Below are 27,879 nucleotides of genomic sequence, written 5' to 3'. Positions count from 1 at the left end.
GTTGGGCAAAGGGTATCTGTCCACCACAACACTCTTATTTAGTTGTCTCAAGTCAATGCACAAACGCAAACTGCCATTTGGTTTGCGTGCAGCGACAACTGGAGCAAGCCATTCCGAACCTTCAACTTCCTCAATGATCCCACCTTTGCTCAATTTCTCAATTTCCTTTTTCATGTCATCCCTAACTGATAGAGGAACATTCCTCACTTTACATTGTGTTGGAATTGCATTAGATTTTAACAGTATTTTCAGCCTCATGCATCAACCCAAAATCCAGTCGGTAAAATACCGATTCGGTAATAGCTCCCGGTATTAAGTAAAAAATACCCAATCCCAATGCATCAACCCAAAAGCAGAAATCGCTATTTAAGGAATCCTTAAATCGCGATTATTTAAATAGGGATTCCTTAAATACCGATTCCTTAAATAGCGATTGCATTTAAGGAATCCCAAAGGGAGATTCCTTAAATGCAATGCATCAAAGTTAAAAATTTAGCGATTTCGCTAATAGGGGGAGCAAATTACCATGAAGATGAACTGCATGGTAATTTGCAAAAACTCTGAAAAATGCACTTTTGTGCATTTTTCAAAGTTTCATGTTGCGCACACACATGCCCTTAGAGCATGTGTGTGTGCAACATATGTGCACATATCATTTTCAGGGGTGCAACAGGGTGTCCTTTTGACACCCTGGCACCCTTGAAAGTGCTCCCGCTATTAGCGATTCGGTAATACCGAATCGCTAATACAGACTGGCTTTACATTCATTCCTATGGGCCTCCAAGCCCATAGGAATGAATGGGTAGGTATTCCTTATTACCGATTCGGTATTACCGATTTGGTAATAAGGAATATGAAGGAATCGCTATTTGAATAGCGATTCCTACATGCATAGCCTTTTGCTATTCCTTATTAGCGATTCCTTATTTTTCGCTAATAAGGAATCGCAAATGGCATTGTTGATGCATAGGCCCCTTTGTGCTTGTACCCTTCCAGGCATCCCAAGGTTTCGCTAAATACATTAGGAAATTCTGATTCAAGCATGTGAGCATACATTTCATTTGCGTTCTTTTCCGCAGATTGAATCCTTTCTCTCAATTGTATAGGAAAATCCGCATTTGGGTCAAGATACACACCTAAATCCCCTTGATGCAGCCAACTAATAATGCTGTCCCCACGCTTTGAAACATAAATTTTCCCATTGATCAATCGATCCTTATACTCTACCAGCCCATTAAAATAACCATGCAACTTTATTGGTTCTCCCCCATACGCTAAAGGTATAATGTCTGGTTTAGCAAGAGTAACCCTTAGCGTATGGGGGAGAACCAATAAAGTTGCATGGTTATTTTAATGGGCTGGTAGAGTATAAGGATCGATTGATCAATGGGAAAATTTATGTTTCAAAGCGTGGGGACAGCATTATTAGTTGGCTGCATCAAGGGGATTTAGGTGTGTATCTTGACCCAAATGCGGATTTTCCTATACAATTGAGAGAAAGGATTCAATCTGTGGAAAAGAACGCAAATGAAATGTATGCTCACATGCTTGAATCAGAATTTCCTAATGTATTTAGCGAAACCTTGGGACTTAGTAGACTGATGTGATTGCACGCAACCATTTCTTCCTCTTTTTAGAGTTTTCTCAGAAGCTTTACTCTTAAATTCAGTAGAAGCTTGACTCTTGTGTTGAGATCTTCCTCATTCCAATGCCGACTACGCCAGTGAAGTATCTTGAATAAGAACAGGATCAAAGGTTGATATAAACCATAAGATTTATTGTAGTAAGGAAGATCTCATCCAACCACCAGCCATCAGATTAATAACTGAAGATCTCTAGAACATTGTGACACAGAACAGTCCATGACATCAGACAGTGATGTCATGAGAACTCATGAGATACCACAGTCCACTCCCTAATATGCTCAACAAAACTGGGATTAGCGAGAAGCTTCCTCTCAAATGTCCATTTTGTTTGTTTCCTATTCGGGCTATCTACCAGAATCTCCATAATTAATGGGTTATGGTCCGACAAAATTTTTGGAAGCTTCTCAATTATAACATTCTTAATTTCAGAGCTAGAAATCAAAAAATAGTCTAATTTAGTATATTTATTAAATGGATGGGAAAAATATGTAAACCCAGGTTCATTTGGTTTCTTATTCCCCCAAACATCTATCAGCTCGTGTGAATCCCTTAGTGCTTTTAATGCGATTTTGCCGACGCGTTTCAGGGTAGCAAGACCCCTTCTTCATGGGCTTCACATAGGGCATTTGAAACTCGCCTTTTGCACATCCGGTTTTATTTATTTCCAGTAATTTTTAATGAGTTTAGCCCCCAGTGGGCGTTTACATAGTGTACAAGTTGTTAAAGTGCATCATGGAACTGGAAGTCCCACAGCAAGAGTCTTTATTCCTTTGGTAAGTTCAAATGTCACCATGTGTTTAAATATTCATTAATACCTTAGTAGGCAGTAGCGTAGACAGGCAGACTCGATCAGCATGAGGGATGTGCTGATCCATTCCTGAAAGTTCAGACGGCAGCTCCACCAGCTGGTTCCCGTTTCTGTATCAGCTGGTAACGGTGCAGCTCCCCACAGCCGGACCGCCGTGCAATTAATGTTCACCAATGTGCCCTTGCGCATAGGAGCGCACTCGACATCCCTCCACCAACAGGCTTTGATTTGCAGCCCGCCTCTCTGCGCCAACTTTCAGTGATTTTGCCGACGCGTTTCAGGGTAGCAAGACCCCTTCTTCATGGGCTTCACATAGGGCATTTGAAACTCGCGTTTTGCACATCCGGTTTTATTTATTTCCGGTAATTTTTAATGAGTTTAGCCCCCAGTGGGCGTTTACATAGTGTACAAGTTGTTAAAGTGCATCATGGAACTGGAAGTCCCACAGCGAGAGTCTTTATTCCTTTGGTAAGTTCAAATGTCACCATGTGTTTAAATATTCATTAATACCTTAGTAGGCAGTAGCGTAGACAGGCAGACTCGATCTGCATGAGGGATGTGCTGATCCATTCCTGAAAGTTCAGACGGCAGCTCCACCAGCTGGTTCCCGTTTCTGTATCAGCTGGTAACGGTGCAGCTCCCCACGGCCGGACCGCCGTGCAATTAATGTTCACCAATGTTCCCTTGCGCAAAGGAGTGCACTCGACATCCCTCCACCAACAGGCTTTGATTTGCAGCCCGCCTCTCTGCGCCAACTTTCAGTGAGTTTGCCGACGCGTGTCAGGGTAGCAAGACGCAACATTTTTTGGGGGGAATTTTTTTTTGGGGGTGCACGCACCCAAGGTTTTTTTAAAAATTATTATTTTTTTTTTTTTAATTTAATGTACAAAAAGAGGTGAAGAAATGGAAGCATGAAAAGGGAGGATTGAGAAATACAAATATTTTTCACTTATTTAAAAAAAAAAAAAAAAATTGAAATTTTTTTTTACAGTATTTTGCAAAACAGAATTTTGTTTTTTTTTTCCTTCCAGTTCTGCAAAAAAAGAAAAAAAGTATTAATATTCAATCATACATTACAAAAAGCATTACATGTTTTTACATATTTTACAAAGCAATTTTTTTGCCCTTTTTTTGCTGTTTTCAGAATTTTTTATTTTTCACTTAAAATAGTGAAAACAATTGTATTCATCATTTAACAGCGGGCAAAAAAAAAACAATCTGAAAGATTGTTTAAAAAAAGCCCTAAAACTTTCCTCACTAAAATATACCTTGTTAGAAATATTACATATATATTACAAGTACTTTTCTAGATGAATAAAAATTTTCTAGACAAACCGTCTTTAAACCTTGTCGCAAAAGCACACATGCCAAAATAATTTCTGTCAAAGGAGTCCACAATTGTTTTTATTACTTTTCCTTTAGGCCAAATAGTAATTTCAAAATCCTTTTTAAGTGATATCTTCAATTATAATCCTTTAAAATTACAAAAAATGCTTTGTTCAGATGCAGTTTTTAGTTTTCAAAATTTAGGTTTCAGAAAAATTAAATAAGAATTGGGTAAATCATAAGGCAAACGTTGCTTGAAAATCAATTGGGAATCATTACACAGTGTCCAGCCTTTTTCACATTTAAGATAAACTGTGTAATGTCCAGAAGTTACAGTAGGTCCTTCATGAAAAATTATTGCAACTGTAACAAAAGTTAACACATGTCCTAACAGCTCCTTAAGACCATGACCATGTGTTACAGGGTGAGTGATTAGACTAGATCAATGTAAATGAGGCCTTGGTGACGTTGAATGTGTTTGCATTACACAGTGCTATCTGAAACATCACACAGAGCTGACTACTACACATGAGAGTGTTGGAGAAGCTGCTGCGTGTGTGCCAAGAGTGTGTTTCTGGAGACTGTGTATTGTCTGGTGCAAGACAGATGAGCAAAGAGACTTCCAGAACTGCATGAAGACTGCAGGGATGTATGTAACAGTGCATGTGTGCTAAGGGTTATTTTCAGTTTTGAACATATGGCATCTACATGTGCCTTTGCTATTTTGAAAGGGAAATCTACCCTGTTGGTTTCAAATGTTTTAGCTTTTGCCTCCCATTTGCGATTAAGTGATTTCTGCTGAGTGCTAACCACCACATTTGAAGAAAACAAGCTGTCCCTTTCCTGCAAGTGTATGTTTTACAGAACAACTGCAACACAAATTACATCTCTGGCCACAATTCCTATATGCACACAGACTCATGCTGTGTTGGTAGGCACAAAGCACAGGCTGCCCCTTTCCTGGGTCTGCAATCCTTACAGAACAACAACTTCACAAATTAAATCTCAGCCAACAATTCCTATATGCACACAGACTCATGCTGTGTTGGTAGGCACAAAACACAGGCTGCCCCTTTCCTGGGACTGCAATTCTTACAGAACTAATGCTAATTTCAAATGTGCTACCATTTTCCTCTCTTTTCTTTCAAAGGGATTTCTGCTAAATCCTAACCATCACAATTAAAAAGAAGCTGTCCTTTTCTTTCAACTGCAAGTCTTACTTTTCAACAGCAACACATTTTAAATCTCTGTCAACAATTCTTCTCTGCACACAGACTCATGGTTTGATGGTAGGCACAAAACAGTATTCCTCATTGTTACCAGTACACATTAACTTATGGTGAAAACATACTCCTTAATATCTTACAAGTTCAAGACAGTTAAATATCTCCCAAACCTCAAAATGTAAAACATAACTTTTGAAGAAGATTCACAATTCTAATATTTTTCTCAAAAATCACCACATACTTCCCCTCTCAAACTCATAACTCACCTTTAAAATTAGTTACTTGTGAAAGAAATGTGCCACTCAAACAGCAGACTATCAGAGTCAGAATATCAGAGCTCTACACCTCTCTCCTCTCTGCAGAACCAGTAAATGGCAATGTTTCCCTCTCTTTTTTCACACATATACATGTTAATTTCAAATCTCAGTTCTTCCCACTTTTTTTCAAATGAAATCACACATTTCTATTGGTTGAAAACTTCAACCCCTTTCCAAATGTACCCTTCCCCCAACTTGACTTCTGCCTGCTACCATAGCAACAGGTCATGGAACACTGCTGTGAGGAGAGAGGTCAGAAGTTCAGCAGACAATGTTTCATATCCAAAGAGCAAGAGTGCTTGACTTTTCAAACCTAACAGCAAATCCATAGTAATGTTCTTTGGTAACACATTTTTCTGAACCAATACAAAACATGCTTTTTAAAATTTAAACATACAGCCTAGTTTTTAGTGTAGAATGGTTTCAAACAGCCAATGAGTTCTTTTTATAAAATAAACTATGTGTGCCCCCATTTTTCAACTGTCTTTCATTTCATATTGACTTTCTACTGAAAGACACCTCCTGAGTGCATCTAGATCTCCTTGGAAGATGTTCACAGTGTGGATTGTAGGTCACAGCTATGTCTTCTGGAGTGAAAAATTTGCAGAAAAAAGAGGTATGGTGAGAGACCTTGCTTTGCCAAATGTAGACATTAAATGGATTGGTCAGAGAGGGTTAAAGTGGCACCAATTAATGCCTTTGGTGAAAACCTTTCTACATCTCCCACAGCCTAACCTTATTATTGTGCACTGTGGTAGTAATGACCTAGGCACTTTAACTGGGGTAGGTCTGGAAATGCTTATTAAGGACACCTTTGTGCAATTGATGTCGCTTTTTTCACAAACTGCCTTTGTATATTCTAACATATGCCAAAGGCAAAAGTGGAACTGGTCCAACTAATTTTGTCCGCAGATTGACAAAGCAAGGAAGCACGTCAACAAATCTATTTCTGCTTTCCTCAGAGACTATGGTATGGGTTCTATATACCACAACAACTTGCGTTACAACATGCAAGACATTTATAGAGGAGATGGTGTACACTTCACTGATGAAGGCAACAGAGTCTTCCTCTTGAACTTTAGACTGCATCGGTACTTACTTGTAGGTACCAAAAAACACACAATAAACACAAGGGCTCTTTTTAGAGCCACCTTATATCTTTTTACTTAATTGCGAATTTTTTTTAATTTTTTTGTTTTTAAAAATTTTTCGGGTGCGCGCACTCGGCGATATTTTTTTTCAAAATATAAATCTTTTTTTTTGACCTACAAGGTCCTACTGTGACCCCCTTACAATGCCTAGTGGGTCAATATCTCCCCACTCTGCCCCCTTTTCAAGTTCTCCCCCCTTGTTTCTCACCCCCTCTTTATGCGAGAGACAAAATGGTGGCCGCCGCTTCCTGATTTCCACCGATTCGAATGTTTACTGACATCTAACAACCAATCAGAAGTGCGCTCGCGCACGGCAAGGTGCGCGCACAGGACTTGCTCAGTGCGCGCACGCTGCGCGCTTACAGATATATATATTGATTTAAATGCTAATTTCTCAGGAAATACTGAACAGATTTACACCAAACCTGCAAAAGGCACTTCATGGACCTTATGGCTACCTCTCTGCCAAATTTCACATAATTCTGTTCAGCCGTTCGGGCTGTAGCTGCGACTAAAGTCCCTATGGAAAAATGCATGGGGAAAACGCGTTTTGGGACCCCCCTTTTTTCTCGGCCCCCGCTTGACGAATCACCCCGAAACTTTCAGGGTAGGAACTGAGCGGAGCGCCCCATTAGTTTTGAAAATTTCGCGAAGATTCGTCAACCGGCGCCAAAGTTATTCAAAATAGAATTTTGAGATTTCCTATGGAAGCACGGTCCTAACTATAACTACCTACTGGCGACCGCCACACCCGCCTCTTTGCCAAGAAACGGGTCCGACACATGCTTTTGGACGGATCAGGTAGGTTTAATTGCCACCAAACAGAGAAATTCAAGCTTAAAACACCTGGCAGACGCGTTTCGGCGAATGCCTTAATCATTGCCAGCATTGTGCTTTAAAAATTAGTTGCAATGTGCAGGGACTTTACATACTGCTCGTGGTGTTCCTATTTGTACTCAAGTGTCCAATCACAGCCCTTGTTCTTCCATCACTGTGAGCAGTAAACGCCAAGGATGCTGGTAAATGAAGTCCTGCAGTCTGTAAGGGTCCCCAAACATAGCAGTGCATGTCAGCAATCCCACACCGCGGACTTTGGTATAGTGACCGGTCCGTACATTAAGTAATGCCCCAGCTTTTTGCCAGCCTGTGAGTCCGCTCATCCACTGCCGCAGGGACCATGGCAGCAAACAACGCCGTCGCCGTCCAAATCAGCAGCAAACTGCTGCTGCTCTCTCCTCAATACCAGAAACACTATCTTGGGCGAGGGGGCGCCGCTTTGTGCATTCAGCACCAAACACCAACAACGTTGTCGACTTGAAGCGGAGCACCAGATCGAGAGGCGTGCCGGTCAAGCAGCATCGACAGCTGCGTACATATCCACCACCACACCCGCCTCTTTGCCAAGAAACGGGTCCGACACATGCTTTTGGACGGATCAGGTAGGTTTAATTGCCACCAAACAGAGAAATTCAAGCTTAAAACACCTGGCAGACGCGTTTCGGCGAATGCCTTAATCATTGCCAGCATTGTGCTTTAAAAATTAGTTGCAATGTGCAGGGACTTTACATACTGCTCGTGGTGTTCCTATTGGTACTCAAGTGTCCAATCACAGCCCTTGTTCTTCCATCACTGTGAGCAGTAAACGCCAAGGATGCTGGTAAATGAAGTCCTGCAGTCTGTAAGGGTCCCCAAACATAGCAGTGCATGTCAGCAATCCCACACCGCGGACTTTGGTACAGTGACCGGTCCGTACATTAAGTAATGCCCCAGCTTTTTGCCAGCCTGTGAGTCCGCTCATCCACTGCCGCAGGGACCATGGCAGCAAAACAACACCTGTCGCCGTCCAAATCAGCAGCAAACTGCTGCTGCTCTCTCCTCGATATCAGAAACACTATCTTGGGTGAGGGGGCGCCGCTTTGTGCATACAGCACCAAACACCAACAACGTTGTCGACTTGAAGTGGAGCACCAGATCGAGAGGCGTGCCGGTCAAGCAGCGTCAACAGCTGCGTACATATCCACCACCACACCCGCCTCTTTGCCAAGAAACGGGTCCGACGCATGCTTTTGGACGGATCAGGTAGGTTTAATTGCCACCAAACAGAGAAATTCAAGCTTAAAACACCTGGCAGACGCGTTTCGGCGAATGCCTTAATCATTGCCAGCATTGTGCTTTAAAAATTAGTTGCAATGTGCAGGGACTTTACATACTGCTCGTGGTGTTCCTATTGGTACTCAAGTGTCCAATCACAGCCCTTGTTCTTCCATCACTGTGAGCAGTAAACGCCAAGGATGCTGGTAAATGAAGTCCTGCAGTCTGTAAGGGTCCCCAAACATAGCAGTCCATGTCAGCAATCCCACACCGCGGACTTTGGTACAGTGACCGGTCCGTACATTAAGTAATGCCCCAGCTTTTTGCCAGCCTGTGAGTCCGCTCATCCACTGCCACAGGGACCATATATATATATATATGTACACAGACTTGAATCCACCTTATGCCTCTCTACTTCCCATCCAGATGCTCCCTGCCCCTTTATTTCACTCTCCCTGCTTTCTCCCTTTATGACATTTTTTCATCTTGCTAACTTGAAATGTCTGGTGAGAAAAATAAGTGGCGGTTCCCAAACATAAGTGCCAATTGGTCCCATCACTCAAATTAAGCAATGTTGGTCTACCAGCCTCCAATAACTGTATAAGAGACACTCTGTCAAGTACAATGAGGAGCCAAAAACAAAGGCTAAAATGATGTTATAGTGAGCTAACTAGAATTTGTGACCCCATTACATAAAGTAAAATTTTGTTACTATACCCAATGCCCATGGGTGGTCTAGTTCCCACCGAGGCTGTGCACTGCATGGAGATTTGATTTCAGTGCAATGTTCAGCATTGTTAAAAATGACTATTTGGAACACTTTTAAGTTCTAGTGCTCTGTCAGCTTGCATTTATATTTTTAAAAAGGGAGAGATCCCACTCACTGCATATCCTATGCTATATACCATTTTTGAGAAGTCTGTCATTACCCCCAATCCTTTTTCATGTGGATCCACATTCTCAGGTGCCCATCCATGTGCTTTCAGTGTGTTCTGCATTTCTCCAGATGATCCACAGCTCAGTTTGGTAATGGAGAGCATGTAAAGGTCTCCTATAGATAGCCCAGACTCTTTCAATTTCGTGCAAAACAGGAATAAAGGACAAGAGAATGATACTTCACATGAAAAAGCCACAGGGCTAAATTACGAGTTGTGGTCCATCAGACCGACAATCCCGCAGTGGAGGTGCATTGGCAGTCGGACACTGCCGCACCAGCAGTCCAACTGCCGTATTATAACGATGGCGGTTAGACCTCCATAGGACCACCGCAACCGCCAGGGATCCGTGATCCTTGGCGGTGACATGGTGGTCTAAGGCCTCATTATGCTTGGCGGTGCCCCTATGGCAACGGCAGGTATATTACGAGTTTCCTCACCACCAGCAGTCTCATGGCAGTGCTCACCCCATAAAAATGCTGGCAGTGAAGATACCAAGGCGGGCCCTACAGGGCCCCATGTTGCCTCACGGACTGGGGATACATGCAGGGGGCACAAGGTGTGCCCCCCTGTGTGCAGGAGCTTGCTTTGGCGCTCCTTGGGCACTGTAGTTCAAAGGCTCACATATGATCCTTTGAACTGTACTGCTGCAGGAACACCATGCCGCACGCCAGACCACAAAATAAATCGTAATCTGGCGGGCGGGAGGTAGCCAATTTTGGCAGAGAGGTAGTGGGGCACTGGTATGGCAGCCCGCTCCCACACTGCCAAAATCATAATCAGGCCCATAGTTTCCTAGTATGTTAGGGTATTAACAGCAAAATTAATTGACTGAACTATCTGAAATATATCAAAGATTTTGGCCCTGATTATGAGTTTGGCTTTCTTCCTGTCGGACCACCACCGCAGCAGTCCCCGGAAGACAACCAAGACGGTGGTGAACCTGCCCGCTGGATTCCCAAGGTGAATCCAGGGCTGGCAGTACGGCTGTGGTAGTGTCATGGTGGTGCGTATGTTTGGCTCATAGGAGAGCCTAAACAGCATACCGCCACTGCGACAGCGCCTCCAGCACGTCCATGCAGGCACGACTGTGCTCTTTTGGGGGAGGCACATCATGTGCACCCCGCATGCTCCCCCATGGGCAGTTTTGTCTGGGGGCCCTGTTGTGGGCCCCTTTCCATGTATTCTGCCAAGCATTCCATAGTGGGATCCCTGCCATGAAATGCTTGGTGGAAAGGCAGTTCGGAATCTGCTCAGCAGTGCCAGCATCAGCACTGCCGCGATTCCCGCCTGCTTTCCCACCGCCGTAGGAGCCTGGATCCTGGCAGCAGACCCACTGCCACAATTGTAATACAGCAGTTGGACTGCCGTGGTGGTCAGACCGCCACAGCAGGTATGGTGGTCCCAGGACCGCCGTACTTGTAATAAGGCCTTTAGGCTTGAAGGCAGATGACTGGGATACTCGAGCCCTACACCGTGAAGTGGCAAAGCCTACAAAATCCGTACCTTACACAGTATTGCACACTGGAATAGAGCGATGATATGCCTTTTTCAAGGAAGTTTTAACTTTTTTGTTTTTAAGCCATTTCAAATGCTCACCTGTGATAGCATGTTGGCTACATACATGTATTAAATGAGAACAAATAATACAAATTATTGCTCACAAATTTACCATCAGAGCACACATATGTTAAGGAAATGTAGGACTAGAGATTATACAATTATTAGAGACCTACAGCAGGTGCAAAAGGTTTAGACTTATTCCAATAAATCCAATATCATGTCATGTGAATTTTTCATAAAGGTTGTAGCTCCAGAAGCACTGAGATAAGTTGCTCTGCCTCTTAGAATAAACCTTTTCATTAAAAGAAGTTAATCTGCAGTGTTTTAAAGAAATACTTACAGGCTTTAGGTCACAGTGTATGATCTTCTCCTTTTTGAGCATTTCTAGGCACTTCAGTATTGATATAGTGAATTTACGAACCAATGATAAAGAAAAGCCTTGAAAGTTGTTCTTCTTGACTAGTTCATACAAATTTACTCTGTGGACAAATCAGCAAACATGAAAAGTATTACTTAATTTCATTGAACCAGTGTCAATCAAACCTTTACCAGCTAAGTTTTTTTATTTTATTTAATCTGCTTAGTGGCATTTTTGTAGGAACAAAGAAGTTAACAGCTAATCAGTTATCATAAATGGGGCCATAACATATACGAGAGGGAAACTGTGTTTTTTTAAAATACCAACAGAACTAGAACAGAAATCGTTTTGGTGATTATCATACCTAGCCTACCACACCCCATTCCAATCACAGGAATGAAGACCTGTGACAAGGTGTATGGGTAAGGGGAATGTATATATAAGATAACTGAAATGGCACAGCTGAATTTGGTACTAGAGGGGAGTGCAATGTATACAAGTGACAGCCCAGCATGTCTCAATCTCATGCAAAACTGCAGTAGAAACAATGAACGGAAACTCCATTGGACAAAAGCCAAATTTTCCCTGTATGGTAGAGTAATAACATTAACCTTGTTCCATGCATGGCTGCCAAACCCCTGCTTTCCACACCAAGTGGTTTGCACAGCAAGAAATGTAGAATTGTAGTTTGATCCACATCTCAGTTTAGGACCCCAGGCTGAGCACAGGAAACAACTGATTATTACTGTCGCAATTTTTATAATGGATTGCAGCACTGTGGGCTGTTCTTGTTTGCACGCTAATATGGGACCTTTATGAAAAAGCCGTACTTTATTTAAAAAATCCATCAATTTGTGCAAAGCCTCAGCCAACGCGTTTCGTTCAAATGACTGAACTTCGTCAGGGCAAATAAAGTGATGGTTTAATCTGTAATACACTGTATTTCACCGTAATGTGAGACGAGAAGGGGGCACATAACCACCGCTGGTCTGGGTTAATAGACTGGGCCCTTATCAAGGAGGCCCACACTATATGCAGAAGTCACCAATTCATACCATTGAAGTCATTTGTTCGTTTCCTGGTCTACTTGCAACCAGATTTCACAGTATTAATGATTAACCCATCATTTGAACGAAAAGCGTTGGCTGAGGCTTTGCACAAATTGATGTATTTTTAAAATAAAGTACGACTTTTTCATAGAGCAACCGACCACTCTTGATTATTGATACATACGCATCTGGGAGTGCACCGCTCTATTGTTCACAAAGAACACAACAATCACATTTGCTGGATTTTGAAGGTTGCCAATTTGTTTCTGAGCTACAGTGAGAGGGAACTGCAGTCATCAAGCCGTCGAAGATCATGTTCCCGATTCCATGTTTTTATTTGAAGGTGACCGGATTAGTACTTTCTAATTAGAGATTTTGGCCATGTTATCTTGCTGTTTCTGCGATAAGAGAGCAGTGTCAAAAAAACAACTTCTCAATTCCTTGATTATTTATTTTGTAAAAAAAAGTTGCTTCTAGAAATGTACAGCTATTGGTACTGAAATTTTGTTTTACAACAGGGTTTTTCTTAATCGAATTGCATCACTTTAGTTTTAATACCATACACTTTTAGTTTGCGCTGGACGATTCAAAAGCATTTGGTTATACAATGGTTAAACATATTGGAGTCTGAAATGTTTATATAAGTTTTGGTGTCACAAACTATACAGAAATGGGGTGGGAGACTTTATTGGCGCATATTAGTGTTAGGACAGATTTTATAAAAAGACTGAAGAGATGGGGAAATATGAAAACTCCATGAGTAGGTATGTCGGGAAACAGCGTTTACAACGCTGTCATTACATCGCAGTACGATTACAACGCTTTTGTTACAATGACCGCGTTGTTAGTACGCAATGCTTTTACATCGCAAGTCATTACAACGACTTGCTGTAGGGAGCACTGAGGTATTGGAAATGAATTCCAACACCTTCCCTACTGTTGCGCAAACTGGAGTAAGAATAGTAAATAATACTATTCCTAAGTCCAGCGCGCCCCCTACTGCAAATCGTTCTGATGACTTGCGATGTAAATGCATCACGTACTAACATCGCAGTTGTTGTAACGACCGCGTTGTAAAAGCACGCCATGGAATGGATCGTGTTGTAATGTACTATATTCAGTATGTCCATTCCATCAGGAAGAACATTAGGCCATGCCCGCAAGAGCTATCATTGGTTCGAAAACAAACTGCAACAATAGTTCGCTATTAGGACGATATAAAAATATTCAACAAGCTGCAGGACCTTCAAAATACAGTGTCCCATGAGGACACCAATGGTCCTGGGAGAGAGTACATAATGCCTGTACTTAGGTTGCATACCTCACCAAGTGGAAGCCAGAATTAGTTTAATACACTGATACTTCATTCTAAAATAGATGACAGAAGAAAGCTAATAACCCTTATAATGTTCCACACACTTTGCCATCCAGTGGCTCAATTGTGTTGGAGAATCAACGATTCAGAACTCCCAGTTGAGGAGGCCATTTCCACAAAAAGCTGTTGATGGCTCACCTGTTTTGATTCACTGTCTATATTCATAACCTCTTTCAGTGTCCCAGTACTTGGATGTCACTCTGGAATGAATGACAAAAATATTAAATATTTTTATATAATGTGAATTGAATATTGTATTAGAAATATCATTACTGTTAACTTTAATTTAGTTGTATTAAATATAATTTTGTAATTCATGTAACATATTATTATTAGAAAGTCTTGTATAGCACATAGCTACCCAGAAGGGTTTCCCAGCGCTTTAGACAAAAAGGTAGGAACTAACCGGAGAAAGAAAGCAGATGAAAACAACAAGGTTTTAAGATTTTTATAGAAAGTGGTCAGCTGTTGACAGCTTCTCAGTGAGTCGGGCAGTGTGTTCAAAGATTAGGGCCCAGATATGAGAAGGAGCGACCACCAAATGTTTTTTTAAAAAAGAGATAGCGATTGCTGACTGAAGGGATCGATTTAGGTGGTATGGCTTCACTAGTTCTTGTAAGTAGAGTGGACCAGCATTAGACCTAGCTTTATGCATATAGCATAGGGCTTTAAACTCAATGCACTTGTCCACCGTAAGTCCAGGCACAATTGGGAAAATGGAAAAGGAGCCCAGCAGCAGAGTTCCGATTCACTTATAAGTGTTCAATGGAAGCCTTGATGGCCCCCAGATAGAGAATGTTTTCATAATCCAGCCTCAATAAAATCAGGGCTAGGATCACCGTCCTATGAGACAAAACGCAAAGCATCCAGATGTTTTGGTTTTTGCCATTTTAGGACTGTGAAGCAGGTGGAGTCTACTTTGCCTATTTGAGTTTTCGTCGATAGATTTTCATCTAGCCAAATACGATGATTTCTTAACCTTGTAGAACGGCACAGGGAGTACTCCTAAAGTATCAGGCCAGTGTTAGGGGCCCCGTAAAAGGGGGTTCTTACTCATCAAATGGGCTTCTAACCCATTACCCTCATCTCTGTGTTATCGCCTTTCAACTTTAATGAATTGATGTTCATCCAGTTGGTAACCTTATACAGACATGAGTTCAAGGTATTGGAGCTGTGGCCCTCAGCAGATGAGAAGGAAAAGATGATCTGAGTGTCATCAGCATAGGAAAACAAGATGTGGGCACAGCTTTCATTGATATCAGCAAGAGGACGAACATAGATGGTAAATAACATTGGGCTCAAGGCCGATCCCTGAGGCACTCCACAAGTAAGAGAGTGAGATCTTGACATGGAACTGGAGGAAAAGACTTGGAAAGTTTCATCCTGCAAGATTACCTGCACTGGAGACCCAAGTTCTCCAGTCTTCCTAGAAGAGTGGTGTGAAATACAGTATCAAAGGCCGTGCCTAGGTCGAGTAGGATCAGAACAGGCATTCCGCCATTATCCAGGAGCTGTCTTAGATATCCAGGAGCTGTCTTAGATGTTCAGTGACTTCCAGAAGGGCGGATTTGGTGCTGTATCCTGCTCTGAAGCCAGACTATGAGTGATGGAGATAGTTTTGAGAATTCACAAAAGCAGATATTTGCAAGTTGACATGATTCTCCAAAATTCTGAAGAACAACGGAAGCAGCAAAATCGGTCTGAAATTTGACCAATTGGAGAGATCCAGGTTGGGCTTCTTTAAAATGGGCAGGACCATAACATGCTTCCATGAAAGAGGAATGCATCCCTCCTGGAGCAAGGAGTTTACAAACGTAATCAGAAATTGTAGAAATTCTGGGCCAAGTTTACTGATATTGGCCAGAGGAAGAGGGTCTCGAGGAGATCCTGACTTCATGGATTATAATAAAGTATGAAAAAGAGGTGCATCCATTTGAAGCAAATGAATCTAAGGATTATTTAACATGAGTGGTGCTGGTATAAACAGCGTCTCAATTTGTACATTCAGTCGATGAGATAGTACCGGAGGTATTTCCATTCATCTGGGATTTGGCAGTCAAAGCATCAGAGAGAGAGTGTTCAATATCTGTTACCTTTTTTTTACAAAAAAGTGTGCAAGTTCTTCATATTGTGACTGACAATGAGGGGGAGGAAGATAAGTTACTGGAGTCAGATATCTCTTTGACTACTTTAGAGTGGATTTTGGAGCAATATATTATTTATAATAATAAACGTAGGTGTTAATATTATTAATGTGATTGTTTTACATTTTTTTTAAAGTACAGCTTGTACATTGTAATTTATAATTAACATTTTTACGTTTAATTAGTAATTTATCATTTATCTGCAGGTTGGGTTTCCACAGCAATAATGTGGGCAGTTATTTAAATGATAAATCATTGTTTTTTTCTTTTGAAATATTTTTTATGTTAATTATTTTTTGGGGTGACTAATTATAGAAGTTGATTAAGTGTTATTTAAGTTGCTCATTTATTGTATTAAGTGATCTTTAATGTATATTTTCTCTTATTATATTGAAATTAGTAATTTATATGTTTGTTGAATGTTGTTGGGTCTGTGAAGAACTAGGGAGGCAAGCTATTTAACTTACAATTTTTTTCAATTGATTTTTTACTTTAATATTTAATTGGTAAATAATTATGTTAATTTTTAATTGATTATTTGTTACGTAAATTTTTGTAGATTTTACTTTGACAATCGATTAATTTGTGCATTTGAGAATAACGTTTCTAAAAGTATTTTGAATGTATTATTGGTTTTAATTTGTTTTATTTAATGGTATTTTTGTTTTATATATAAATTATTATAATTTTTTGAGATTGCAGTTTATTGGGTAGTATGTAGGAAAGTGCATTTGCACTGTTAATACTTTTTATGCATCTAATTTTATGTATTCATAAAGTATATATTTGTGGTTTTGAATATGTTTTAATAATTGTATGTTATGTATTTAAATGTTTGTTTAAAAATGATTTGGATTTGTAATAGTAGTTGTAACTCTTCCTATGTCCAAAACGTTCTGTATTTGTGCTTACATTGGAGTGGGAAGAGTAAATATAATGCCGCCAAAGACCAATACGTTCCCTACTATTGCTCAGGTTGGAATACGAATAGTAAATGTAGCCCCTCAAAGTCCCACACTTTCTCTCCTTTTGCTTATGTTGGAATGGGATTATTACATCTCAGAAAGCCCAGCAGTTGTCCTACATTTGCTTAAACTGAAGTTAGATCAGTTATTCTGACTCCTTTGAAGTACAAGTCTGTTATTTATTATAGGTTTTTTTACATTTGTATTTATCTGTTAATTTATTAATAGTAATTTTATTTTTGAATTATTTGTGATATTTGTTATTGTTAAAATATATTTGTTCATTGTAATTTTTAAGGTAGTGTTAATATTATTTATGCACTTTTCAAATATTGTTTCACTTTTCAATATTAATTAAAACATTTTTTACAGTAATTGTAATTTTAAATAAGTTTAAATATATGTTCAGGTTTTGTATATTGGTTAAATTTTACTTTTAAGTTATTGTTAATATACTCAACTTAATATATTTAAACATTGTTTACATTAGTGTATCATATGTTTTAAAGTACATATATATACATTGTATATATTTTCTGTTTATTTAATTATTTTAAAATTTTCCAGCTTACTATTTTAAAAAATGCATTTATAACACTATAAATATAAAATTGTTGATATTCTTATCTATTTTGGGTGATATTCGGTTCCAGGATATTTTTGATAGTTTATTTGGTAATTTACATACAAAACTCAATATTTTTATCGAATAGTTTGGTGTTATATTGTTCTTCGCGACATTCTGTCAGACAGCCACACCAGGGTTTCAGAACTATAGAAGTAGTAATGATAATGCTTAATTCTCTTGTTACAACAGATCTTTTGCCCAAATAGTAGATTTAACTTCGTAATAAAATATGGTGACTAGAATGCTATACATCCATGGGATACATATGGCTACTAGGTATAAAATACTCCCCCTAAATCTACAGTACCCCAATGTATGTGCAATTTCATTGCCCAAGTCCAGCTTCAGTCGTTTTCATATGTTATTTTTCGGGTGTTAAAACCACACAGAATTTCATATTGCATGCAGTTTTATTGCTTATATTTACAAAATGGGGTGGATATGTGATGGAGGGAGTGGAGGGAAGTAGGAGTGGGAAGGGTGAGTTTTTTAACAGCGCCCCCCTTTTAGAGAAAAAGAAAGAAAGCTGCCTGAGACTTGGGTGCTGCAGCATTCAAAGCCTCATGCGATTCTTCAATCTTTGGGAGCCATAAAAAGGTCAGGTTCAGCCTACAATAGTGAATATTAATAGTGTGACTCACCACAATTGGAGTCCATCACATGACAGTGGCCTTCTGGGGTCAGCATGTCTGTGATTGCCTTCGAATTATGCAAACTTTTTTAAAAATGCAAATGCATCCAGTTTTCCTTAAAGGAACCGTGGCTGCATTTAAAAATAAAAGCTTTCTATTCCCTAACAATCTTATTTGTTTTATTCATATAGGGGAAGGTGTTTCAAAAAGACCCTTCTCTTTTGCAAATGGGTTACCACCTCCTTTGAGATCTCTGTAACTTTTCAATGCTTTGCAACCAGTTTTCGGTCACAATACATTGATACATAGAATACAATTCTGTATTTGGAAGGATGTGTGTTGTAGGCAGCCCTACAGTTACCAACATGTATTCTTGATCCCATTTTAGCACAAAAAACTTTTCCTGCTTATATAATGGGATTAGTAAATCTGCAGAAGCATTTTGTATGATCCCAAACACTGAACTGGAGTGTTTGAGACCATAAAAATGTTTAGTCTATTTGGCCCTTGACAAACAAGCACTCCAAAAAAACCAATGTGGTTCTAGCTCATAACTGAAAATGCCAGTGTGCTCTATTGGATTTGTCACTGCTTGTTAAATTGCTAACTACTGAAAAACAGGATGGTACATTTTTCATAAAGGATATGATATTAACCATGAATCCTAGTAATCACTTTTTAAGAGCACCATGGGCCTATTCAAAAACTTTATTTTGTATTACGTTTCGTAGTACTACGATAGAACTACAAACTACTGAATTATATTCACAAACCTACATGAAAGGCTATGACCTCCACCTCTACTATCTTTTTCTGTGTAGGCTGCGGAGTATCCACACACATTAGTATATGTTTCAGTGGTAAATGTGGGAGAACAGGGGGCAGTCGCTGGAACATGGTGAATACCTACTACAAAAGGGGAGGGAAAGGTTTAGGAGCAAGGAGGGCTTACGGGAGGGCTAGGGACTGGTTTAGGAAGGACGTGTACCCACCCACAAAAGAATAAGGGGCACATGCATCAAGCATTTTTGCCCTCGCAAATGGGCCACAGAATCGGCCTGTTTGTGAACGCAAAAAATGCTTTCCAGATGCAGCAAATACTATTTTGAGATTCGGTAACCTGTTACCAAATCGCAAAATGGGTTTGCGATTTGCTATTAGGAAGGGGCGTGTTTAGGGCATTCCTTCCTAATACTGAATTGCACCGGTATGTAGGAATGTTTTGTGACCAAAATGGGGTCGCAAAAGATTCGTATTTTACCACCTACTTTAAGTAGGTGGTAACCCATTCGCAAATGGGAAGGGGTCACCAAAGGATCCCTTCCCCTTTGTGAATGTTTGTTACAGCGTTTTTTAAGAGCAGGTGGACCCACGAACCACTGCCTACTCTTAAAAAATGAAAAGAAAACTTTTCATTTCACTTTCGTAAAACATCTAGTTTTCCTTTAAGGAAAACAGGCTGGTTTACAAAAAATTATTGCTTTATTTAAAAGCAATCATGTACATGATGGTGACCTCAGCAGGCCACCATCCCTGTGATTTTTGCGATTCCTAGGGGGGGTCACAAATTGCGATCTACCTCATTAATATTAATGAGGTAGACCGATTTGAGAATCACTATCTGAAACACTTTGAGTTTCATACATTGTAAATTGCGATTACCTAATTGGGATTCCCAGGAATTTGCAATTTACAAGTTTGATACATGTAGCCCTAAATCCGTTGCTCTTCACAAACTTCCCTTCGAAAGTTATTACAGCCAAAAATGGACCTAAACAGTAGTAAATTACTGCAGCTGAAGTAAGTCCAGCACTATACATAGCCAACCACTGGTACTGCAACACCCTCCTATAGAAAATTAAGCAATTTTCATGCACTGCTAGTATATGTTTGATGAGGGAGGGTTCCTAGTTTGCCTCTCTCCTCTGAACAGACTTACTGGATACAACCCAAACAAATACAGTGCTGTTATTGGGTTTTTCTATTCCCTGTAACAATGCACCAATCAACATGTGTGCTGTGATGCTTTTTTAAGTGCAACGTCATCAGTAACAACACCCTCTATGCGGTCAGCACACTCTCTTGCTTAGTATCAACATAAAACCAGCACAACAAGGTACCAGTTTTGTGTCCGTAGGGGGCACTGACAAAACTAGGGGACAGTAACCTGGACCTCATCTTGATGAGGTGAGCAAACCAACTCTTCCTGTAAACAGGTGAGTTTCAAACTGTTCACTCTCTTCTCCGTATAACAAAGATTATACATTTTACCTTGCAGAGTGTGATTAGAGATGGTTTCCCATGTGCCCCATCAATGGGGCTCCTTCCACTCCATACAGGGTAAGATTCAAATCTAAGATTAGCGCTCAACTAGATGACACTAAGATTTGTCTGTTAAGTGTATGACACTTTTGGGAATTACATGGATGAGTTTGCTGTGAGAAGTTCAGAATGCTTCACTAATGGATCCCAGTGTCCTGTGTTAAGCATTGAGCATAGAACAAGTATATCTAAGCAATAACCTAGTAGGGGAGGGGACATATAAGTATGATAATTGAGTACCAATGAATCACAAAAACACAAAAACTCTATACCAGAAAACATTTTTAAAAAAGTACCAAAACAATTAATTGTTTTGGTACTTACAGACCATTTGAACCATTGGATATGAGTGGCTTTTTTTGATTATTGTCTGGTATAGTTTTTCCGTTATAGTTTCTGTGAAAAAGTATATAGAACCCTCGATTTTCAATGGCCCTTTGGATTTCTTTTGACATCCTGAATGCTCAGGCTAGGATGAACCATGTATACTGTTATTGTACACTCCTAGCCCAGTAGACAAATAGTTATATGGTAAGTAGTGAGAAGGTTAACCTCGAATGGGAACCCAGATAGTGAAATAAAATGGTAGACTTTGTTTGAGGCTTAAGAAAAAAGATTGTAACATGTTGGCCAAAGAATTGAGGATTGACTATGCTCTATAGGTCTGAAGTTCTTCTGTTTTAACATTAACATGTAACTAGAATAAAATTACTTATAGTTAACCTACAGATAATTTGAGTTTTATGCATTTTAGATCCCACCATCTGACTACATAAAAACATTCAAACAAAGATCTCCATTAAGAGCTCCTAATTGATGGAGGCTGTCTGGGATACAAATAATGGAATCCGGACGAGGAGCAAGTTGGGTGAGAGTTTGCATCCTTTTCACAAAATATACCTAGGCAGGTATAACCCCATCTGAATGGCAGCACAAGCAATCCCAAACTAATTTAGGTCTTCTTGGGCTTCATCAGGGAAATTCAATTTGTGTCCTTTGACACAGTGAGCATGTGACCACATGTTTGCATACTCATAAAAAAAAAGATATGGGTGGAATGCTTAAATTAATTTCAGTCAAAGGTAATTAATTGGGGATGCACATAGGATACGTATTGGATGACTGTAATATGGTTGTCTTTTGCCATTGAGAAGTTCAGGAAGGGGAATTAAATTAATATTTGTATAATACTCACTATACTTGATAAGGCGCTGAAGCAAGTTATCCATGGAAGCCCAGTGTTAATGATTTAGGATCTGATTTAGAGTTTGGCAGTTGCAGAAATGCAGTCAAAAAGCATCTGTTTGGCCGTCTGCTGTAAGACCTTTCACTCTCCACAAGTCATATGCTGGTGCCACAAACTCCATACCCCTGTAGATTCCACATATGCATGGAGAAATCTAATAAATGGACCCATTCCAGGTTCCATTTAGATAGCTGACTGAGAGAAAGACAGATGTTTCAGGATTCAGAACTTTGTAATTTATGTTTGTCTTAGTTCAGCTATCCTCCGTGTGATGCCTCAGTCTGTTTCCTTGGTTGCTTGGGGTGACTGGCGCTAGAATGGCTGAGGAGTTCCTCTTAAGCATTGTGGAAGTAAAATACTCTCGCAAGACCTGAAGGTTCTTTTGGGCACCGTCCTACTGAAGTAATTTAAACTATGCTCAAGAGAACATTTCCTAAGTGCCTAGGCCCTAGCTTCTACTTACGTTGGACTGGTTCTCCAACTCTTAAGCCCTTTCGGGCCTGGCCGACTGTCTTAAGTCCCTGCCTGCTGCCCTCCACCACTCTCCCTCTCCACCTGCTCTCAATCATTCCTTTCACACTCTTGCTCTTCCGCTCTCATTTGTTTGTCACTGTGCCCATTTCTGTGGTTTGACCTGTGCTTTGCCCTTTGCCTGTTTTGTTGCTCTGTCAATTCTCTTGTACCCATCTTTGTGCTCTTCCTCATCTTTGACCTGTACTTTGCCTTTTGTGCTTTGTCTTTTGTGCCTGTTATGTTGCTCTGTCCAGTCTTTTGTGCCCACCTTTGTGCTCTTTCTCATCTTTGACTTGTGCTTTGTCTTCCGTTCTTTTTCTTTGCTCTCTATAGACGTTTGTGCCCATTTTTGTGCTCTTTCTTGTCTTTTTGTGCCTGTATTCATGCCCGTTTGGTTGCCTTAACTAATTTCGGCAAACTGCTGTGTCAGCTTTTCTCCTCCTTTCTCCCCTGCTTCTCCCCTCACTCCAGGGACTCTCCCTCACTTCCCTCCTCCAGGTGCTTTTCCCACCTACCTCCTACATCTTCTCCTTACCTGTTTCTCCTGCATCTTCCTTGTGCCTTCTTCCCGCTGCGGATTACCATCCCTCCCTAGCCCCATCCCCAGCGCTCCTATCCCCCTATGATCTACTTAATGGCAGCCGCTGCGTTATAGGGCAGCGGGTGCATGCAGTGGGTGCACCACTGACATGCCAAGGGCACACCAAAGGCCAGCCTGTCTGAGCCCATCCGCGCCCAGTGTCGTGGACCTCATCCGACTTGCTGGCACTCATACCAGTCACCGGCACGACAGCGCTAACGCTAAAAAAATCCGCTAGAGCCAAAACAGACACCCTTGCACCATGGGATGATTCACTGAAATGCAGGCACCCTTGCACCATGGTGCAAGGGTCTCTGTGTTGCAGGTATGATTGTTTATGTGTGGGACAGCATCCTACACATAAACAATCTTTAAAGGCGATTTGCTCTTTCTCCTCGTTGTGACAATCTAACACCTGCTTTTCAGTGGTGTTAGTTGTTGGCGCTGCCTCAGATTTTCAGAGTAGTGTAAATCTTGGGCAGCATTCAAAAGCAATGGGGGTTGCGTGGGAACACCCACAGACACACCCATTGCACGCCCCAAGGGGACAATATTTACAAAGTGGCGTTAAGCCATACAAAGTGGCTTAACACCACTTTGTAAATATGGAGCAGGGCATAGCACTAACGGAACATCACAAAAAGTGACGTACAAGTGGCGCAATGCCCTGTAAATATGCCCCTTAGTTTTTTAGCACCTGACGGTAGTGGTCACCAGCTTTTACATGCTTCTTTCTTCTTTAAGCCCTCATCAAGACTTGAGAAAGCTTCTCCAGTAACATCTGAATACTCATGAAGCCTGAGAAAAAACAAGTGTCATACTTAAGGCAGCTACAAAATAGCAATAACATTTTATTTCCTCATCTATGGACTGTAGGTCAATTGGAGGGTATAAGGATGTAGAGAACAAAGTAATATGCTGGCTAAAAGAACAAATAAAAATACAGTACCTTTTCTTTGATAAGGATTGCCAGCAACTGAAAAATAGGTTATGAAAGTGGAGGTTACATTTAAAAAAGTCAAATGATAAACAATGCTTTGATAGTTACAAAATATTGAGAGTTTGGTAAAAAATGTATCTTTCTCACCAAATGTTGGACCCAAATTTAAAGGTTAATCACCAAAAACACCAATACATTTTAAGGGTTAGTCTTTGTTGGAACTCAGGTTTGCAAATCCTCTCTTTTGCATGTAGTTCCCGAAGAGAAGTGGACTAATTATCTTGCTGAAATTTATGGAGATTATAAGAAACCCCATAAGTTCCTTAAATCCAACAAGGACGTCGGGCCTAATCAAAATGAATATGGACTGGTTGGCATAAATCCTCACAAGATTTTTTAAAGGGTAACAAGGACAGGCTTCACTACAAATTGGAAGGAATCAGTAATCAAACCTATCCATAAAAAATGTGATCCTAGTATTTATATGAATGTATCGATGATGCAGAATTTTATTTTAATAAAGCAGGGGAATTTTAGAGAAAGCCACTCTAAGATTGGTCATTGTTTTAACTGATGGGTAATGGCACGCAAAACAATTGAAAATCTTTTGTTATTTTGGAACTGCATTAATATAGTGGACACAGGAATTTTATGGCAAGAACGGTTGTCAATGGTTGTCAACGTAAATTATTGTTCATTGTAGAGTAATATATACAGAAAATTGGGCACAGGTGGAGTTTGCTTATGGCAGATATTTGATACATAAGATTCCTGTGAATAGCAGGTTAGGATAAGGCTGTGTTTGGCCCGAAACTCTCCTTTTCCCAAACGTAGATGCCCATACCCTGTGTTTGCTAAATTAAATGATCTTTAACGCAATTTCAATTTACTGTATTTTACATTATTTAACTATCAATTTTGATAAGACAAACGTTATTGCATTTGGTCCCAAAATAACCAAATTTTTTAACACATAGGAGATATGAAAATAGAGGAAGTTACCAAATATAAGTATCGAGAAGTGCCATTTCAGAAATCTTTGAAATGGCATTGCATATAGATCTCTTCTCTTAAGTATCATATCAGCAATTGGTGGTGTTACATGATGTATGAAGGATATTTGAGGTTATACTCAGTATCCCTTACTACAAACGTACTGGCTAACAACCCCTTTAGTATTATATGGAGTTGAGCTCCAAATACTGGACCAAATATCAGTTTGGGTCAACTGGGAAGTTTTTCATTAAAATACCCATTGTTGCTTCCTCACTTAGCTATGGTACAAGCTGTTAGACCAGAACTAAATTTGACTGTATGGCGTGATAAGGCTGCTGACTATATCATGAGATATTTTAATAAACTGTTGTTTCCAGAGCCAAATAAAACTGCTGTACATTGTTGTAATGAATTGCATAATAGTAAGCACCGTTGGGCACAAAGTAAAAATATTTAGGATTAGTAAGAAGAATTTATCCAAGAACCAAAGAATCTAAGGGCCGTGCTAACTCATTTACAAACTGAATTGAACTTCAAGATTGCATCTGTATCCAAAACTCGCAACCTCGCCTACCTGAGAAATCAATCATCTGTCTCTTTAACTACCTAATCTTGAGAGATCACTAATAGGTTTTTGCAAATAATCAACTTACTCATGATTGAAGTAATACAGATTATAAACCTGAGATGGGCCTAAACCATGTGTACGGTATAATAGCTGTCTCAAAACTACAGCAAAATAACAAATACTGTCGGTGCCTGCTGAATTGAAAATATATGCTAGCACACTCATTGATAAATTGCACTCTACTTGTCAAATTAAGATGTGTGTTGAAAACCCTTTTTACAAAAAATATAGTACCGTAACCCGTGATGTGACAAAATCTTTATTAGTAAATATATATTTCTTAGATGTGGCTATTGCTTTGAGACTTTTTCAAATCCTTAAAGAGATCAATTCTTATGTATGATTTTATTTTGGAAAATGTGTTGACAAAAAGTGAGACATATGTAGAGATTTTAAGCATCATTTTAAGATACTTATTGTTTTTAATTTCCACATGTAGGCTCTTTTTATTGTATGTTTCTTAGATCACGATCTTAATAGACTTACTAAATTAGCCAATATCGCAAACTGAAAAAGATGGAATCATGAAGTTAATCCAGTCCAGAGAAGTCCAGTGAAGATGCCTCAGAAGAGACTTTAAAGAAAACTGAATTAGAATAATACTAATATATTTTTTTGCTATATAACACAGTGGTCCTTCTCCAGCTGTAATCCCATTTGAATACATGGTCTGTCCGCAGGGCTACTTCAAAGGCTATGCTTTCTTCAAGAATGTAGAGGCAGGACCTATACATCTTGCACTTGGCATTCCCCTTGTTTGTCTGCATCCATAACACCCTGCAAGTCTTCTATCATAGACAATAAAAGATGTTTACGCAATCCTGCAGTTGGCTTGCTTGGAAGTAACATACAGTTTATATTTCTAAGTCTGAAATGTAATATACACGTTAAATGCAAATTAAACTGAAGCCTTTATATGTAATATCCTAAACTTTTGTATAGAGGTATAGCACTTTACAACTGAACAAGTTTGTATAACTAATTTCACTGAAAATGTGTCTTGTTGCCTAAAAATACATTTCAGAGTTTTTTTCTGCGTCTGCTGAGATGTCATCTTTATGCAAAACATGAGTTTTTCAACTTTTCATCTGTACATTGTAACAATAGTTCACTCATTTTATTGACTGTTACAGCATAAAGTCCACAGGCAGTTTTAAGAACGTACTAATTTGGATAATAGATGTTAAGGCCTAAAAAACTGTGGTTACATCAGATAATGGGAGGGACTATTTTATCACCAGAGTGATTTTATCAGTTATGTGGACAACCAAGGAAATCAACCAGATGGAGTCTGTTAAATTGAAAATCACGTATCCTCTGCTACAAACATATTCCTCCCAGGTGTAGGTCTTAAAACATTGAAATGTGCTTAAGAGAAAGGGCCTGATGCTGAATAATTAATGAAATATTATCAAACGTCATCTTAGATAATATCTATGAGCAAGGTCTCAAGGAACATGGAAATAGTCTTCTTTACTGTAGAGAGCATGCAACCAAATAATTTCTACTAAAGGTAGAAAAATAAGGGCAAAGTAATAAGGAGGCATGGGTGGCATATAAATATATTGTAGACCAAAAACACAACCCCCATTGATTTCAATACATTTTTATCACTGATGTTGGGACTGTGTAGTGGGTTTTTAGTTTCAGTGCTGATCCTTCCCAGCTTTAAGTCATTTACTTATCACTCACTGATTATTATATCATATTATAGTTTCCTTAAAAAAGTAATATCTCTTCATATTGGAAAAATGAAAAATAAATGGATTGCTAAGAGCATAAAGGGTAACTGGAACTATTAAAAGATGAAGAGTACAGAGCACTGGTGATGTCAATCTCCTTGGGCTCGCTACTAGACCCAATAGCCTTCAAAATCTCGAAAGAGATATTAGATGAAATATACCTTTCTCTATGAAGAATCTGCAAAACATCCCTAACTACAGAAGTGGTCCCTAGACGGTACTAGTAACACCCTTATTCAAAAAACCTCTAGCAGATGTCCAGGATCCAAGTGACTATTGCCCAATCTCTCAGCTTCCTTACCTGGTTAAGATTATAGAAAAACATGTTAGTAAAATACTAGCAAGTTTTTTAGAAGGCAATGATCTTTTATAACCAAAGTAAATGAGCTGTAGGCCCACCCATGGAATAGAGACAGCATGGATCCTGGCAACAGATGAACTGAGGATGATGGTTGACGGTGGACAGGTTGCGGTCCTGATTCTGCTAGACGTATCGGCTGCTTTTCATACCATCAACCGTCGGACCTACCCAACAAACTAAAGGAGGTATCAGTGGAAGACACCTTTTTAAACTGTGTTGATTCATACTTATTTGGGACAATTCAAGCAATTTCAAAGTAAATATATAATGGGTACCACAGGATCAGCATTAAGCCCCATTTTTCTTAGTGCATGCTTAAATCTTTTGGGTTGTGTTT

General features: G+C 39.7%; 1 protein-coding gene across 2 annotated transcripts in view; it reads right to left on the bottom strand.

The window, feature by feature from the left end:
* DYRK4 (dual specificity tyrosine phosphorylation regulated kinase 4) overlaps positions 1-27,879 on the bottom strand; it is an 827,849-nt gene that overhangs the window by 322,000 nt on the left and 477,970 nt on the right. For both annotated transcript variants that reach the window (XM_085652599.1, XM_085652598.1), the window contains exon 7: positions 11,404-11,542. In XM_085652599.1, the coding sequence (XP_085508725.1) occupies positions 11,404-11,542 (139 nt within the window). The remainder of the gene's footprint in view (positions 1-11,403; positions 11,543-27,879) is intronic.

This window comes from Triturus cristatus, chromosome 4_1 (assembly GCF_964204655.1).
Source record: "Triturus cristatus chromosome 4_1, aTriCri1.1, whole genome shotgun sequence".
Taxonomy (NCBI): Eukaryota; Metazoa; Chordata; class Amphibia; order Caudata; family Salamandridae; genus Triturus; species Triturus cristatus.
The sequence above is the reverse complement of the archived record's forward strand: the minus strand, read 5'-3'. Positions and strand labels throughout refer to the sequence as shown.